Source organism: Alnus glutinosa, chromosome 3 (genome assembly GCF_958979055.1).
Source record: "Alnus glutinosa chromosome 3, dhAlnGlut1.1, whole genome shotgun sequence".
Taxonomy (NCBI): domain Eukaryota; kingdom Viridiplantae; phylum Streptophyta; class Magnoliopsida; order Fagales; family Betulaceae; genus Alnus; species Alnus glutinosa.
In genome coordinates this window covers 37131286-37147820 of record NC_084888.1, presented here as the reverse complement: position 1 = coordinate 37147820, position 16535 = coordinate 37131286, and the positions used below count along the sequence as shown (strand labels likewise).

At 39.9% G+C, this 16535-nt stretch overlaps 4 protein-coding genes across 4 annotated transcripts; 2 read left to right on the top strand and 2 right to left on the bottom strand.

The window, feature by feature from the left end:
- Positions 1-82: 82 nt before the first annotated feature.
- LOC133863007 (peptide-N4-(N-acetyl-beta-glucosaminyl)asparagine amidase A) lies at positions 83-2186 on the bottom strand. The gene has a single exon (XM_062298971.1). The coding sequence runs from the start codon at positions 2005-2007 to the stop codon at positions 229-231; it is 1779 nt and encodes a 592-aa protein (XP_062154955.1). The 5' UTR covers positions 2008-2186; the 3' UTR covers positions 83-228.
- A 51-nt stretch (positions 2187-2237) lies between these two features.
- On the bottom strand, positions 2238-4985 carry LOC133863008 (protein VAPYRIN-like). Its single transcript, XM_062298972.1, has 2 exons — positions 3973-4985; positions 2238-2847 (listed from the first exon to the last, which is right to left on the bottom strand). The coding sequence occupies exons 1-2, from the start codon at positions 4942-4944 to the stop codon at positions 2413-2415; spliced, it is 1407 nt and encodes a 468-aa protein (XP_062154956.1). The 5' UTR covers positions 4945-4985; the 3' UTR covers positions 2238-2412.
- A 2160-nt stretch (positions 4986-7145) lies between these two features.
- LOC133864745 (sister chromatid cohesion 1 protein 1) lies at positions 7146-14118 on the top strand. The gene is made up of 20 exons (XM_062301156.1): positions 7146-7213; positions 7318-7376; positions 7469-7513; positions 7615-7634; positions 7721-7797; positions 8039-8159; positions 9776-9851; positions 9965-10043; positions 10238-10350; positions 11307-11380; positions 11486-11638; positions 11997-12162; positions 12247-12329; positions 12420-12606; positions 12724-12799; positions 13010-13143; positions 13250-13334; positions 13436-13548; positions 13689-13776; positions 13858-14118. Exons 1-19 carry the CDS (start codon positions 7146-7148, stop codon positions 13769-13771), a joined length of 1812 nt encoding a protein of 603 aa, XP_062157140.1. The 3' UTR covers positions 13772-13776; positions 13858-14118.
- A 1174-nt stretch (positions 14119-15292) lies between these two features.
- Positions 15293-16193, top strand: LOC133864402 (uncharacterized protein At5g39865-like). The gene has a single exon (XM_062300728.1). It carries the CDS (start codon positions 15392-15394, stop codon positions 16133-16135), a length of 744 nt encoding a protein of 247 aa, XP_062156712.1. The 5' UTR covers positions 15293-15391; the 3' UTR covers positions 16136-16193.
- Positions 16194-16535: the final 342 nt, after the last annotated feature.

Here is a 16535-nt window from a genome sequence, read left to right as displayed (position 1 = left end):
TTTATTCCGACCCTATTTGTGGACACAAAAGGGTGCAAAATTCAAGCACCGAAAAAATAAATGCACACACAACACACACCAGTAGTTTCAAATTCTTTACATTAATTATTCTAAAAATCACATATATAGACAAGTACACACTGATAAAGAGTTGACCCAATTTCATGCAGATTGCAAACCATTAATTATAGGTAAATATCTTGAAACGAGAATTCGTGCGGTGGAGAACTAGAATGAAGAAAGGCAACCAGAGGTGGTATTGTCTCTGATTAGCCTGCCATTGCTTGCTTGTACAGTCCGCGAGTAGCAACCAAACGCATTCCTATAACTAAAGCTTTGTCGAGTCATCGCCGCACCAGAGAGAACCGAATGATCCTCCACCTCCATCCACCCTCGAGAATCCTGCATATTGTAAACAACGCTCGCAGAGTCCCCCTGCGAATACCTCTCGCTCAATGCATGAGAAACGTTCGTGACAAGCAAATACGTGTTCTTCTTCTTCTTCTTCCGTCCCGGCTGAGTTGAAGTGATGAGATTAAGAGGGTATTTCCTCCTAACGCTCACACGAGCGACTGACTGATCTCTATCATTCGCCACGATCACCTCTCGCTTTGCCTTCACCTTCTGCTTCACCAATTTATATGCTCCATTGTTCTCGAAGCTCACCACGTTCTTCAACCTGTAGTCTTGCGAGAAAACCGTGGTCAAGTTGCCGAAGCTCGACTTAACCCACCCCACAAACAGAGCTTTCCTCTCTGCCTCCACCTTGAATGACCCATCGAGAAGCTTGAAATCTGATCGACGCTTGATCTTCAATCGAGGACTGTTGTAAACAACAGACCTTGCATGGACCTTGGGCGATTTGTGATCCACCCAAAGGTGCAAATTCGCGTTCACAAGCCAATACGCAATGCCTTCGGTCACTCCAAATCCAAACCTGTGAATTTTCCCGTCCAAAAGAACACCTAAAAACGGTGTCAAATCGAAGTCGTAGCTTGGAAGGTTAAACGCTCCGATTCCCACAACCGGTTCCCAGAACAACGGGTTCACCCCACCCGTGAACACCACCGGGAACGGAGCCTCCGACCCGACGAACTTCCCGTCTATCGTCACGTAAACCTCTCTGTAAGCTCCGTTGCCGCGTTCGGTCGTTAAGTTGTTCGTTTTGATGTACGAATTTGGCGGGTTCGAGTACCAAAACTCGTCGTTCCCGTGAAACGACACGTACAGTTCCAAAACGGCTCGGTATGTATTCCGCGGGATCCGAATTCCCTTGGAGCGGGAGTCCAATTCGCTCTCGATTCTGAACCAAAAGCCCTTATCGCCCCGATCCGATATCGGGATTATAAAATCGGCCGGTGGTTCATACAAGCCCCCGAGGCCTTGCCACATACGAACCCCACCACCGCGTTGTTTATCCCCAAGAAACCCAAAATTTGGATCCGAGATCTGTGACGGAACCCTGACGGCGTTATCCTTGTAGTAGAGGAAACTGACGGTGATGTGGTAAACGCCGGTATAGATGTTGTTGACGATGTTCTCGAGCATCATGGTGAGGTTGAGGTCGTAGCGTGAGAGGAGAGAGGAGTACCTGGTGATGTCCTTTCGAACCTTCCAGAAGATTCCGCACTTCGTCGGCTCGGCTGTGCTGGTGCGGAGAAGCTCTGCCCCGCCGAGCCACAAGCCGGCGATGCGGTCGTACTGCTCGCCTCTGCACTCGGCGCGGAAATCGAGGGCCACGTGGGACCAGGGGGAGGGGCAATCTAACGGCGGGTAGTAGCGGGTAGAGAAGGGAGGAGAGTTGATGGTGTTGGCGAAGGAGTGGCGGAGGATCCGGTGGGTGCATGATGGGACCAGGTAATCGGACGGCAGGGGATGGGCGAGCTCCAAGTATTCTCGGTGTTTGACTTGGAGTGGTTGGAGGACGGATTTTGTGTAGCGGTCTGGGGAGGAGGAGGGTGAGACCGGAACGGTGAAGAGGAGGAAGAAAAAGAGGAAGACAAACATTTTTTCCAATTCGCTGTTTTTTTTTTTTAACTCATCGAAAGCATTTTAGGAAGCTTCCAGGATTTGAAGCGTGTGCTTGCGGTCTCTGCAGCTGTCGTATAATTGTGCTGCAATTTCCCAAAAAATGGGACTGGATGGTGATGGGCTTGTGATTTGTACAATTGAAGAGTGAATAGAATAGGTCGGACCTTTGCTAGCTGAGATATTTGTGATGGATAGATATACAGCAATTTTGTTGCTCAGATTGTGATAGCTTTTATAAGATCTACCTGCCAAGAAGAGGTTGGTACTACAGCTTCCTCTCCGTGACTAGCGAATATATTGCAATCTAATTCGGACACCCAATTATAAAGTATATAAAGTTTGTAAAAGTACAAGCGTCAAAGTTAGTGGCGGCATACAGATCTAACTAGGAGATGAAAGAGATGTAATTAGAGCAGAGTCGGCTCCCCTGCTTATGAGAAACTGCGAGATATCATCATAACCCATGACTCTAGCCATGAAGAGTGGGGTAGCATCCTTCATGCTCTTGGCATCAACATCGGCACCCTTCTCGACCAATGCCTCAACTGTCTCCAGGCTGCCACCCTCCACAGCTAAATGTAGTGGTGTGTGGCCTTCATTGTCCTGGCATTCCAAGTCTCCCCCGTATTCAACAAGCATCAACACTGCATCGCTGTGCCCCTTGATAGCCGCTGCATGGAGGGCTGTCAAGCCGTATTGGTCGCGGTAGTCCGTCCTCGCGCCTTTCTGCAACAACCACTCAAGGTGCTCCGACTTTCCGCGAATTGCAGCCATTAGCACTGCTTTTCCTTGTTCCAAAATCTCCACAACCTCTTTCTGCATGGTCATACACTCTTTTGGTCATCGGTGTAGTACAATATATATATATAATAGATATTCACTTATTACATAATTTTTCTTTAAATTGAGTACGTTTGAGAAAATTCTTTAAACACAATTTATTAAACTGCATTCGTCTTTTAATAGAGTTGTAATTCTTATTCTCATATGCATTTTTAACTTTAAACATATATCAGTTTTACAGACCGAAGAAAGAAAAAAAAATGAAATTCCAACCCATGTTGGAGGAGTGCCGATTGAAGGGCTGCGTAATGAAAAGCCTTTCCCTTGGCATTATTTGAGTCAAAAATAAAAGTAATGGATACAACTATATTTGTAATTGCATACAAAAAATATACTCTGGTGTTGGCTTGTTGGTGAAAGAAAAGGGTGACCATATATTTTTTAACATTATTTCTACTTTTATTATAAATTTTGTGCAACTCAACGTGACTGTCTACATATATTTATAATATTAATTACTAAAATATTAAATTTAATTATGACTTATATGACGCTAACACATGACATGTCATGTCTATTTATAAGGGAATATAGTTGTAATATCTCAATCATTTTTATTTATGAATTCATTAGCCAAATTTTATATATAAGATTTTGGGATAATTACACCATTGCCCCTTGGTATTGGCCTAAATTACGAATCATTCTCTGTGATACAAATACTTTACGAAGGATCCTTGTAATAAATTATAATTACAAATTACTCCCTAAATTCGTTTTCCGTTCACCAAGTTAACAGAGTCCGTTAGTGAATTACAATATAAATGATATTGAGAGGTTGTCTCACTATTTATATGACGTGTCAAACTAACGAATTTTGTTAACTGAGTGGAAGGAAAACGGATTTAGAAAGTGATTCGTAATTATAGTTTACTACAAAGACCTTCTATGAATTTTTGTATTATAAGGAGTGATTCATAATTTAGGCCAATCCCAAAGACTAGTGGTGCAATTATCCTTAACATTTAAATCACCATGGGCCATGACACAATTGAGGTTTAGCTTTTTCTTCAACGAGAAACATCAAGAGCCAATTAGCCCATTAAGCCCAACCGGCCTGAGCTATTTAACACGTGGGGTGAGATTTACAATACTTACGTGTTCCTTGTCACGAGCAGCGTCAAGCGGCGATCGTCCTCGATCATTGGTGATTGTGGGGTCCGCGCCGAACTCGATCAACGACTCCACCATCCGACGGTCTCCATTAGCCGACGCCCTATACAGCGCGGTGCGGCCGTCCTTACTCTTCGCGTTCTTATCCGCACCCGATTCTAGCAACACCTTTGCACACCCGACACTTCCCTTACTCGCAGCCAAATGCAAAAGTGTACGACCCTCTTTATCCCTCCAATCCAACGACCCATATCCCCTCGTGTTTATCAAATCCAACATCTCGTCCGTCCGATCAAACGCCACCGCTACGTGCAGTTGGTGCCACACCTTCGATGAATCCACCGGATGACTCGCACTATCCAACTTCACACGTGCGTCTATCTTCAGCCCAGCTTCAACAAGCAGGTTCACCATCTCCTCCGAGTTGTCCAGCCCAGCGGCGACGTGTAGGAGTGACTGGGCTTCCCCGGGTGAAAACTCGGCGAGGATAGGTCTCTGCCGCTTGATTAAGCTCCTGACGGCTTCCAAGTCTCCACAGCTAACGGCGTGGAGGAGAAGTACGGGACCCACAAAGGCGACCTTGAGTTTGAGGTCCTGAGTTGACCCGTGGGGCCTGGTCGAAAACCAGGTGTTGATAGAGTCCTGGTGAGCTGATTCGGGAGTGTTAGGAAAGAACTCGGCGGTCTTGATGAGGAAACGATCGGACGGCGAGCGGGGGAAGGTGGGTGGGAGTTGGGTCTGGGGTTTGAGGATGATTTGGAGCGTGGCGTAGGATAAGGGAGGAATGAGTCCAGTGGGTGGGTTAACCAGGAACTTGTAGGGCGAAGAGGTTTGGACCTTGAAGGCTATGGGGGTGGTGGTGCAAAGTGACCTCAGGCGCACCTTAGCCCGGCATTTGCAGTTAAGCGAGAAGTCTATGCGCACCTCTTGGTCCGACACTTCCACTAGTCTCTCCATTGCCGAGAGAGAGAGAGAGAGAGAGAAGAGGGAAGAGGGGGAGTTTGTGTCAGAGATGGTTATCGTACGCTTTGCCTTTTGCTTTTAGGAAAGCACGTGATTCTGTGGGGTCACTGCGACTAATCACGATCGTCCTTTTCGATCGTCGTGTGCCGTTTGTAGACCGTGAGTTTAGTATGGTGTACATACTCTCGATGAGTATTCCCTCTTAATTTTTCATTTCTTTATTAACATAACAGTAAAAATTATTATGAGATAAAATAATAAATTAAAATACATATAATATTTCATGATAATTTTTACTGTCACGTCAAAAAATAATATTTAAAAGTAAACACTTGAAAATATATATAACATTTCTCAACAACTTTTGCTTCGTAAAAACACAATATGCTTTACGAAAAGCACAATAGAATGATGAATCTCAAATTTGTAATGACCCTTCTCATGATAGAGTTTACAAGTGATTTTACTGTCCAGATTATTAGTAATTTTGGTAGTAAATATGAAAAAGTTTATAGAGCCTATGTGCCTGAACAGGTCCCCTACTCGGGTATAGTTGAACTATATAGAGGCTATCTCATATTTGTTAAATTGAATAGTTTAAAAGCTGATGTGGTAAGTGTTATATCAACTATCATGTTATTTTATAAGAAATTTATAATAAAAATGTAATTATCCATATCAGTACTCAATTCTCTCCTTTTTGTGGTTTCTTAGAACGCATTTTCAGTTCTCTTTTCCTCATCATTTGATAACGAAAAAAAATAAAAAATTCCTCTAGCTCTTCTCCCTTGCTCTCTCAATTAAAATTTAAATAAAACAATCATATGAGAGAAACTTTAGAACATTAAACCAAGCGTTTGCTTTACCACAAATTAAACGTATGATTGTGTTATGTGGCAAATGAGCCAATTGAACTGTTTGTTAATAATTACTGTCTGACAAGAGGAAGGCTGAAACCCCTAATTGTGGTCCTTTTGGACCAAGTACGTATAGAGGTTCATCCGTGTTACAAAAGTCCCTATAATTCCTTTTGAATGTTGTGAGTAGTATAGTTTTTACTATGATTTTTACTATAATTATAGTTTTTACTATAATTTTAGTGTTGATATCTTAATGGTATAAGTGGTAAGTTTTTAAAAAATATACGACATTAAAAGTTAAATTGCAATTTTAAGGTTAAATTATAATTTTATCAAACAATTAACTATATTTTTAAATTGTATATATTAAAATTAAATCCAACCGGACTTCATTATTGATTATTCAACACAGAACAAGTTGCATTATACGTTAACTATACATTAATCAAAGTTCAAATCAATTTTTTTTTTTTTTTAAACAAAAAGAAGAAGAAAGTTCAAATCATTGCCTGAAACAACAAAAGCCAAGACAAAAAAGTATAATTCTTTTATAATTAATGGTCATAGAATGAAAGCAAGAATGGAGGTAATAAACGGCGATTCTGTGGGGCCCGAAGACTCAAACGGTCACGCCGACGAGTGTGCTATCGTTACCCTTACCAGCAATTACCCGCTTCATCCCCCAGGCCCCAACTCTCGCTTCCCTTTCGCAGCACCAATAGTTCCAAGCACCTCAGGTCACTATATCCCCTACACCTCGCTCTCTGTTATAGCGCGCAATTAGTTGGTTTCGGAGAATAAAAAACGCAGTAACATACCACTCTCATTGTTGAGCTCTCTCTCTCTGCGATTTCTTCTTCTTCTTCTTCTTCAATCACCGACATTGACGACTCTGCTTCTTCTACTTCTTCTTCTCTCTCTCTGGTTATAGTTCTGTACACTTGCCGTTGACAAAATGTTCTACTCACACCAGCTTCTGGCTCGCAAAGCCCCGCTGGGGCAGATTTGGTACTCAACATTTTGATTCACTCTCTGTTTCATTTTCGCTTTGTGTTGGTATTCACTGTAATTCCTATGAGCACTCTTCGATAACGTGATGTGATTTCGACGAATTTACTATGCCTCTGCGTTGTGGATTTTCAGTGCTCGTAGTTTTTGTGATTTTACTTTCTGAAAACTTAAGCTCTCAGCTGGTAATTGAATTTGAAGATGGATTGTAACTTGTAGCTCTGAATTAATTTCGTTTTTATCCAAATACATGAATTAGATTTAGGTGATTGTGGCACAGTTTCTATAGTATTCACGTTGTGTGCGCGTGTCTCTCTCTTATGAAGGATGGCTGCAACTTTGCACGCCAAGATCAACCGGAGAAAGCTCGATAAGCTCAACATCATCAAGATCTGGTTATTATTTACTAGTATTATTTTCGTAACTTTTTCTTCTACTTTAAATGTCCGTCTATTTACTACGCTTATTTTGCCAATTATTCTTCAATCTTTTGTTACAGTGAAGAGATTTTGAATCCATCAGTTCCTATGGCTCTCAGGCTCTCCGGGATTCTCATGGGTAATCGTCCACTCTCTCTCTCTGATTTTTCTTCAATTTCAGTCCCTGTTTCCGTGCACTCATAGACACCCTCTCCTCTACGCGGTTTTTAGGTGGGGTTGTGATTGTCTACGAGCGAAAAGTCAAGCTCCTCTACGGTACTCTTCTTTAAACTCTTATTTCACTTCAATTTCAAACCTCAATTCCTGAATAACCATTATATCTAATGCGTTTTCATGTACTCTGTTTTGCTTCACAGATGATGTTTCCCGTTTTCTGGTACTCACATGGACATCCAAGTCTCCTATGCACCCCCTTCCTTTAATTGTTTAATTATTTTCTCGCTTAAATTATGGTATTCTCAGGTTGAAATAAACGAAGCATGGAAGGTGAAAGCTGCCCCAGATCCCACTGTCCTCCCCAAAGGAAAATCTCATGCCAAGTCCGTCATAGTGTTTCTCTTTTTCTTTTCTTTTTTTCACTCTTTTCTCTCTTTGATGAAGCTTCACAAGCATATGTACACTGGGACAGTGCCTCCAAGCTCAGGGCAGAGTGGAAGAATTTGTTTTAGATTTTAGCGCAGTTCAATACGGCGCCGTATTTGCAAACGAGAGAGACATGGGGGAAGGGTAGGAAGGTCAATTTAGGTAGATTTATTTAATTATGGTCGTTTGGTGTGGCAGGAAAGAAGCTGTGACGCTGCCTGAGAACCAAGAGACAGATGTTGGAGACATTGAGAATTCCTTTCATTTTTCCAACACTACTGCCACCATGGGCTTCCAACAAACCGCCTATTTTGCCATGGTAAACGTAACAAAACACCTTTATTTATCTTTGATTCGTTCATCATCATCAACTTTTATGAAGCCCCATTAGGGGCTATTAGTTATGTCATTTCGAATAATTAGAGTGATGAGAAGAGAGAAATTATATAGTGTCTTGTGCGCCTTTTTTTTTTTTTGGATGAATGTGTCTTCTGCACCTTTACATGCCTTAAGGTTAAGGATCCGACTGTGAATTTTCACCCTGACTGGGATATGTTTGACCAATTTACCGAGTCTCCCAGCAGCTATAGAAGGTCTTTTCAATTTTCAAATAGATAAACATATGTCCACTGTTTGATTACGATTTGGAAGATGGGTCTAATGACCTCAGGTAATTCAGGCACCGAGCACGCATTGATGTGGAAGTTGCACCTCCTTCCACACTAAGTTGATTAATGTATCGTTGCCCCAAAACCAAACAACCAAGTATGCTTTTATAGGTTTGTAACTCAATGTTTTTCTCTAACATTGTAGCTTGGTGATATGACTTACTCCGTTGTGGTAATTAAGAGTATCTGGTCAGCTTTGCCTGGAGCTGTGGTAGCTTGCCTATAATTTCTGACTTCTTCTGGTCTACAATCGTGGGAAGAAAAAGGGTGTCGTAATTAAAATAATGCAGAATTCACAAAATATAAAAAAATCTCTGCTTTTCTAGTTATGCTAGTCGTCATAACGTGATATGGTAATTTCTCTTCAAATTGATGTGGCATGGTTTGGCGTCACTTGGACATTATTTTAATTTTTAGGTCATCTCTCACCATTGTTTATCAACCATAACTTGGAAACCTTGAGATGCTAATCAATATGAAGAACACCCAGTAGAGAGAAGTATCTCCGCTCTTTCTTGGCCAAGCAATTTACTACCCCTTTCCTCCAATTAACATGTGCATGAGATGTATTTTTTATGTTATGTTCACGCAAAAATGTTCTTATGAAAATTGTTGAAGGCGTAGTGTAAATGTTATGTGTCTATTAGGAAGTGTTATCTATTGGGTTGTTCCGTTGTTCGGTGCATTAGTGTTTTATTGTTTTACCAGTTGGTCAATTCATTAGTTGTTTTATTAGTTACTATTGTTGGGTGGGTATAAGTATGTCTCATGTTTACCTTTTTATGTTGTTATTTAGGTATGATTAAATTTATCTCTTTTATCTTTTTTAGGAGTCTTGTTGACAGCAGGTTAGGTTGTTGAGTTATGAGTCAAATGCAAGTTCTATTTCATGTGTGACTCTATTTTCTATTGTATTCCGTTATTTTAAATACTGTTTTGTTTTTGAATAAAAGTAATCAATAAAATAAATTATCAAACTTTGTGTTTGTGAGTTGAAAGCAGTTCTAACTGTGCATACGAGGTCTAGAATTCCTCGAAATTCCTACAAATCTATCTTTTTGTTAGTATTTCATCCCACGTTACGTACACATGTAACAGTAAAGGTCTCCTATTAGGAAGAGGATTGCATAAGCCACTACACGTTACCAAGTAGGAACCAAATCATATGTATAGGCTGTAAAGTGGTAATGGTACTGACATCTTCACAGTCAGACTTAATGAAATATCCTCCAAAATTACTCATGGAGTTGACTTTCAATGTTTGCAGCGACTAGATAGTGTAGATGAACCTTATGTTAATGATAATGCTGGGGTGGAAGATCAATACCACAAATTGCATCAAGGTTTTGTTTTATTCCTCTAATCTGCCTCCTTCCTAGTTTTAATTTGGGCCATATATGTTATATCAAGGATGTTAATATTCCCTTCTGCTAATATCTGTTACTCTCTTGCTCAGCTACTGCCGACAATATCACCTTATTTGAACGTTTTGATTCATACCAAGCCAATGCAGATCAGTACAATCGCTTTGAAAGGTTAAATCCATTACTGTGATGCATTATAAATTTAGGTTGCACATTTTTTTTTGTTATTCTATATAAGCATTCAAAGAATTTGCATGAAACAAAACCATACCCGTTCATTGCTCTAATCAGATCTGCAATGTATATTGATAATCCTCTGTGTTATATTATATTCTTATACACTACCCATTTTTTATCATATGCAGATTTGATATTGAAGGGGATGAGGAGACTCAGCTGAACTTCACTTCAGGAGAGTATACACAAATCCCAACTACGCTTATACCCTCCCCACCTCTACAAGATGAGCCTCAAAGAGGTCGGCATCATGACCCCTTTAATGCTTACAAATCAGCTTAAATAAGGCAAAATTTTCGTTTTCATTCGTAGAATGTCAAGGATTAAGAAATAGGAATCCAGCACTACATAAACATTCACTTCAACTCCTCTTCACTTTTTTGCTCCACAAGTCACGTCTATATTCCCTATACTTGTGACAATTAAGGTCATGGAAGTAAAACATTGGGTTTTGGTTGAGGGAGGTGGCATAAGTGAACTTAAATCTATAATTTGCAGATATTAATTTGTCTCAACCATTATCCACATATAGAGTGACTAGAGTCCGTATTGCTAAGCCAGATATGTTATGTTTTCGTGTTGCTTGCTCTATAGCTACAATCTATTCCAGGTTTTGTTTGTTGAATTAATTGATCAAATAAAATGCTTGGCTAGGATAAGACTAATTAATTTTCACTTTTAACTGTTAACATTTCGAGCATTGAGAGCATAAACAAGAAAGTAAGAAAAACAAGTTATGGTGAAAATGCTTTCCGTGCAGCCCATCAATAACTACCACCCCACACAGAAATGAGAAGCCTGAGATGCTTCTCTTGAATGTGATCGTGTGAAAAGTATCGGACATTCTAGAATGCAATAGCAGAGAAAGACAAAGGCGCGCATTCCAGGTTTTCATGAGATGGTCTTTTGACTTGGTAAAGCTGACAAGTTTTCTTGAATGTTACCTTGGATGTTTACTTTAAACTAATTGCTAAGCTTTTCTCAGGTCCATTGACAGGGTGTATTAGTGCCTCTCATTTAATTTGTTCTTCTTTCTTCTTATACTTTTAAATTAACTGAGAAATATTGAACCTAGGCATGTTGGCAAAAGCCTTAGATTATTATTGGAACAAGTAGGTCTGTTTTCTCTTAATTTGTCCCCCCAAAAAGAAATCTATAAAGTTGTCTGTGCTTGCTAACCTCCAAGCCCTTCTGCAGCTGATGAATTTCAATCCCAACATCCATATCACCAGGTCAATCAAAAATCTGATGGATGCAAGGAAGCTAGACAGGTAACATAATTTAACATTAATTATGTTACCCCAGAAATATCGCGTGAAAAATATAACAAAAGAAACAATACAAACTTAACCAACCAAGAAAGTTTGATGAAGCAGGATCAAGAGAGGTCGAGGCCAATAAAAAGGAAAACACGAAGACCAGCAGCCTCTATCATGGATTATGAGCAAACCATGATTCCTGGTCAAGTATACCAGTCTTGGCTTCAAAATGCTTCAGATATAGCCTCAAGAAGGGGAAGAAAGAGAAAGGTTTGTCCCTGATTTTTAAATTGAATCCTTAGATTTATTCCATTCCATATGGTGCAGATATGGATCAAGTTTGACCGCTAAAGTTATGTCATGCTTAAAGCATACTTCTTAGCTACTAGTTAAAATGCAATGTGAATTGGGTAGGTTTTAGAATGTACTGACTACCAATTAATTGTTTTGAGTTTTAGCATATCTTAGACAGTTAGTCTTGTATTTAAGAATTATCTTGGACGTTATTCTGAAACGTGGATATTTTGAAGAATAGTGTACAAAGATTAAAGATTGTGTATAATATAGAGATATCAATTATCTTAGTGTTCAAGCAATAGAATACAAGTTTTAAAGCTCTTTGTTGCAGCACACAGAGATCATGTCTACCATGAAGATAGTTAACCTCATGGACCTGCCACCTATTGTACTAATAGGTGATCTATTTGTAAATGGAAGTAGAGTAGTCTATTATCCACCACCTCTTTTGGAGCTATGGATGAAAAGCATCCAACCTCCGCATGACTCACCTTCTGGTCAGTATTACTCAATCTTTCTTTTGAGAATTTCCTCATGAAAGAAATATAGGAAAGAGAGATAAGTAGTAATTTTGAATGCAGAAAAGGCCTCTCCACCCCTGCCCCCAGAACCATCATTGTCGTCACCGACAGAGAGAGTACATTACCCTGACCCAATGGGATTTGTAAGCCACTCAACCAATCTGTTGGTTTACTCTAATATCTTCCAGGAAAAATGCCTCGTCTATGTCTGAAGATTTTATTATAATGTGAAGCCTTTTGAAGAATTTCATAGCGGAGTCGGCTCCCAGTCACTGGGAGTTTCAATAGAGAAGCAACGGACAAATGTTGTCAACAATGGCATTCCAACTGAAATCCTAATGGACGAACTAAGAGCCAACCTTATGAACAATGGTATGAGGGTAGCTGAGGCGAATCTGTTGGTTACACCTGGAAATTCTGGTATGATGTATCTTTGTTTAACAGTTAGTATTTCTCACTTTTCTGGAAAAATCTTGATGTCATCAAATGATTATGACGATACTCTGCATCAATTTTTTGTCCTTTAAATTATCGTAGATGATGTAAGATCCATCCCTAGCTCAGCATCTGGACAAGGTGTGTTCTCACATAATTCAGAAGTCAATTCCGGAAGGTTAGTAGAATATATTTGGCCAAATCCTTCATTTACTTATCAAAATATATATATATTGACCAAGTCCGTTAGGAAAAAAGAATGTTTCATTAATTGTTACTTCAGTCTTTTTAAGTAGTGCATATATTGCATATGTAAGGGCCAAGAAGAGTATTCTGCTACATTCAAAAACCTTGTGATTGATTTTGATTGTTGAAGTATTGGCAATAGGAAAAGGCCCCATTCTTCCTCTAGACACAGCAGTGGTGGCCTTGAACCAGTAGCTGAGGAGCATACATGGAAGCACCCTGATCCAAAATTTAAGTTAGCAAGGCTGTCTGAAAAAGGCCTCACACCTGATCAAGGTATATAACCTAGCAACCTTCTCAATTGTTGTATCAATTATAGCTTTCGGAGTAGTTTCTCCATCTACTTGAACATTTTACCTGACCTTGTTGAACTTTGTTGCAGAACTATTAGTGGAAACTGGAGTCACACAAACCCAACACGAAAAAATCAACCATCCCGTTGACCAGATTACTGATTCTATTCGAATGTATATTTCTCTTTGACATCTGTTGAATTCCCCAATCCAAGAGTCACTTTTTGAGTTTATGGTTAACTTAAGCATGTTCCTTGTACTAAAAATGCCTACAGGCAGATGAAAGCGCATTTTGACACACCTGGAGCCCCTCAAATAGAATCCCTGAACAACCTAGCAGCTGGAATGAATAGAAAAGGATCAGCCCTGCTCTTTTATCAGACTTGTGGTACACATCCATCCATGCTACTTCCCCTGCATATTATAGTCCGACTGTGGTGATTTTGACTGTTCGAAATCAGATCACAACTTGCAAAATTCTTCAACTAACAAGAAACAATGGTAACTGGGTATTTGATATATATGTAGTTCTGGCTTCTCGCGATATGCTAAGAGTTGAACAAACGGTGCCTTATGGGGACATTCTCATCTCAAGAGGAGCAAAGATGTGACATATGTGAGCACCCCAAATTCAGAGTTTTCTTCTCTGATTTCTGCCTTTACCTTACAAGTTTATGACATTTTTTTCTTGTTGCAGCTAATTATGTAGCACTAACAAACACTGGAATTGAAGCACTTTGTGTAGATCAAAGAAGTAGTAAAGGTAGGTTAAAGGAAGGGGGGTCACCCCTGTTTCTATATGGTTTATATATACACCTTCGTGATTTATGGGTCAGTTTGAATTTTAGTACTATCATCTTTCTTGCACTGTAACCTTGACACTGATCGCTGTTCTTCCCAACAGTTTATTTGTAGTACTGAATGTTATTGGGTAATCAGAGATTTCTTATTCCTACTTTGAATCAGGTTTTTTTTTTTTAATTCAAATACACGACCGATCATGGCACTTGAGTGAAAACCTGATACGAAAGATCCCATTGACTCAATTGAGGATTCTTAGTTTTGTACGAATGTTGTTTTTAGCCAAAGGGTGTTTTATATATATATATATAAAGAAAAAAAAAAAGAACAAAAAAAAAAGAGCAAAACTGGGGACAAGTGGTGGAAATCATTAGAGATACATTAAAAGTTCTGCTTGCCACCTTGTTTTGCACTCGCGAGTCGATGAACAACTCACAATCCCACATGTAACTGATATTTTATTTATCATACCTTATGTGCGTGCACGTGCTTTGACCGTAAGTATAAACACTACATTCAGAACAATAGTTTTCCAGCCTTAATACACGTCTCTATCAATTTTGCAATGGTTAATAATTTGGATAGTAGAGCTAATATGGAATTTACTTGTCCAATCAAATTTTAGACAGCTCATCTCTCACATTTGCTACTCGGATTGATAAGGAATTTAGATCCAGTCAGCCCACCTTTGGTAAGTTGTAGCATTAAGTTATAATTTTGAGAGAAATAATTCGTTTCCTTTCATAGCCCTTCTCTCTTTCTTCTATTTTTTGAAATAAACATTGAATATGTAGGGTCCATGTAGATCTAATTTTAACCGATGGTAATTTTGAAAAATGAGAATATGAGAGAATGACAAGAGGATGATGTATATAGTATGTCTCTAATTTTATAAGCCAATGGCAAATGGGAGAGTTTTTCTCCAAATTGAATTAGAGAAAAAAAAAAAAATCAATTTAATATATTAAATTGACGTATATTTTAAAAATATGTGTCTGCCTTAGATACATTTTTTAATTTTTATATATTCAAAAATGAGAAAAATGTTGGGGTATACACTCCGGTACACTCATCATCTCACCCTTACATGTATTTTTATTTTTCAAACAAATAAAATAAATAAACACATGTAAGAATAAGAAGAGGAATGTAGAGGAGTGTACACCCCAACATTGCTCTTCAAAATATATGTGAAAATTTATTGTATACACGTGTCTTTTACCATATTTAAAACATCTCGTTCCCGCCTAGAAGAATACTTGACATCACTTGCTTAATTAGGATCTCTCTTTATCCTTTCCTTAATCACTCCCTATTTATTATAACCCCAACCAGCCACTAATAAACACACCCTTCTTTTCTTGCCCTTCTAGTCTCTCTCCTAACCCTATCTCCCCCGGCTCCTCTCTCTCTCTCTGTCTCTCTCTCCCATGTGGGCACCATGGTTAAGATCACCAAGCAGGGTCCGTACCACATCAAAGCCATCCCCACTAAATTTCTCTTGCTCATCCTTCAAAGACATCCAAACCCTCTGCGATGAAGAATCCAAATCCAATCCCGAACCCAAATCCCCAAAGTCGCCATCCATTTTCCACCGGGTCCGGGTCTCCGCCTCAGTCCTCCGCGCCTTGGCCCGCCGCAATGCAACTCCACCACCATCCCCTGCCCAGTCATCACAACCGTCCATCACACTCCCCGGCGCTGATCAACGCATCGTGCTCTACTTCACGAGCCTCCGCGTCGTACGCAAGACCTTCGAGGACTGCAGGACCGTTAGATCGATTCTCCAAGGCTTCCACCTCCCGATCGACGAGCGAGATGTATCGATGGACGCCCAGTTCTTAGACGAGCTGCAGGAGATCATAGGGTATCAGAAGTTTAGCCTACCTTTAGTTTTCATTGGTGGGAGATACATCGGTGGGGCCGAGGAAATCAGACAGCTGCATGAGAATGGGGAGTTGAAAAAATTAATCGCGCGGTTGCCGGTGGTGGACCCGAATGCGTGTGATCTATGTGGAGGGCTTAGATTCATTGTATGTGAACGGTGTGATGGGAGCCACAAGGTGTACGTAGAGAAAATCGGGTTCAGGAGCTGCACGGTTTGCAATGTGAACGGTCTGATCCGGTGTCCTTCTTGTTCTTCGGTGCTCCGGCGCACCCCAAGAAATAAATAAAAGTTTCTTTTGGTCTTTTTAAGCAACAGAGAGTTGCTTAAGTTAAGGCTGTTAATTATGTTAAATTAGACATCACGAGAGCTAACTGTTGTATCTAAACTAATATTAATGGACAGCTCATTTCGCGACAGACAATATTATGCTTTTATACGTAGTCAGCAAATGTGCTTTGTATGTCCAGTTGGAAATAGTTGTCATCTTCATGACTTCAAGATCAATTCAAGATGTTGCTGAAGGGATGAATTAATTGGTCAAAGTTTTCCTCTCAATTTGATTAAAGAAAGTTCCTTCACTTTGGTTTATTAAATGGATGGTGTACCACCTATCCCCGTTGGGTACCTCTAATGAGTCACATGTCAGCGGGATGGGCCCTTAAAGCCAATGTATCGAAAAACCATTA

Coding starts and splice junctions, on each gene's coding strand:
- LOC133863007 (XM_062298971.1), bottom strand. CDS start 2,007: ATGTTTGTCTTCCTCTTTTTCTTCCTCCTCTTCACCGTTCCGGTCTCA.
- LOC133863008 (XM_062298972.1), bottom strand. CDS start 4,944: ATGGAGAGACTAGTGGAAGTGTCGGACCAAGAGGTGCGCATAGACTTC. Junction 2,848..3,972: donor CTGCTCGTGACAAGGAACAC/GTAAGTATTGTA, acceptor ATGACCATGCAG/AAAGAGGTTGTGGAGATTTT.
- LOC133864745 (XM_062301156.1), top strand. CDS start 7,146: ATGGCTGCAACTTTGCACGCCAAGATCAACCGGAGAAAGCTCGATAAG. Junction 8,160..9,775: donor AAACCGCCTATTTTGCCATG/GTAAACGTAACA, acceptor CAATGTTTGCAG/CGACTAGATAGTGTAGATGA. Junction 12,800..13,009: donor TCAGAAGTCAATTCCGGAAG/GTTAGTAGAATA, acceptor TATTGGCAATAG/GAAAAGGCCCCATTCTTCCT.
- LOC133864402 (XM_062300728.1), top strand. CDS start 15,392: ATGTGGGCACCATGGTTAAGATCACCAAGCAGGGTCCGTACCACATCA.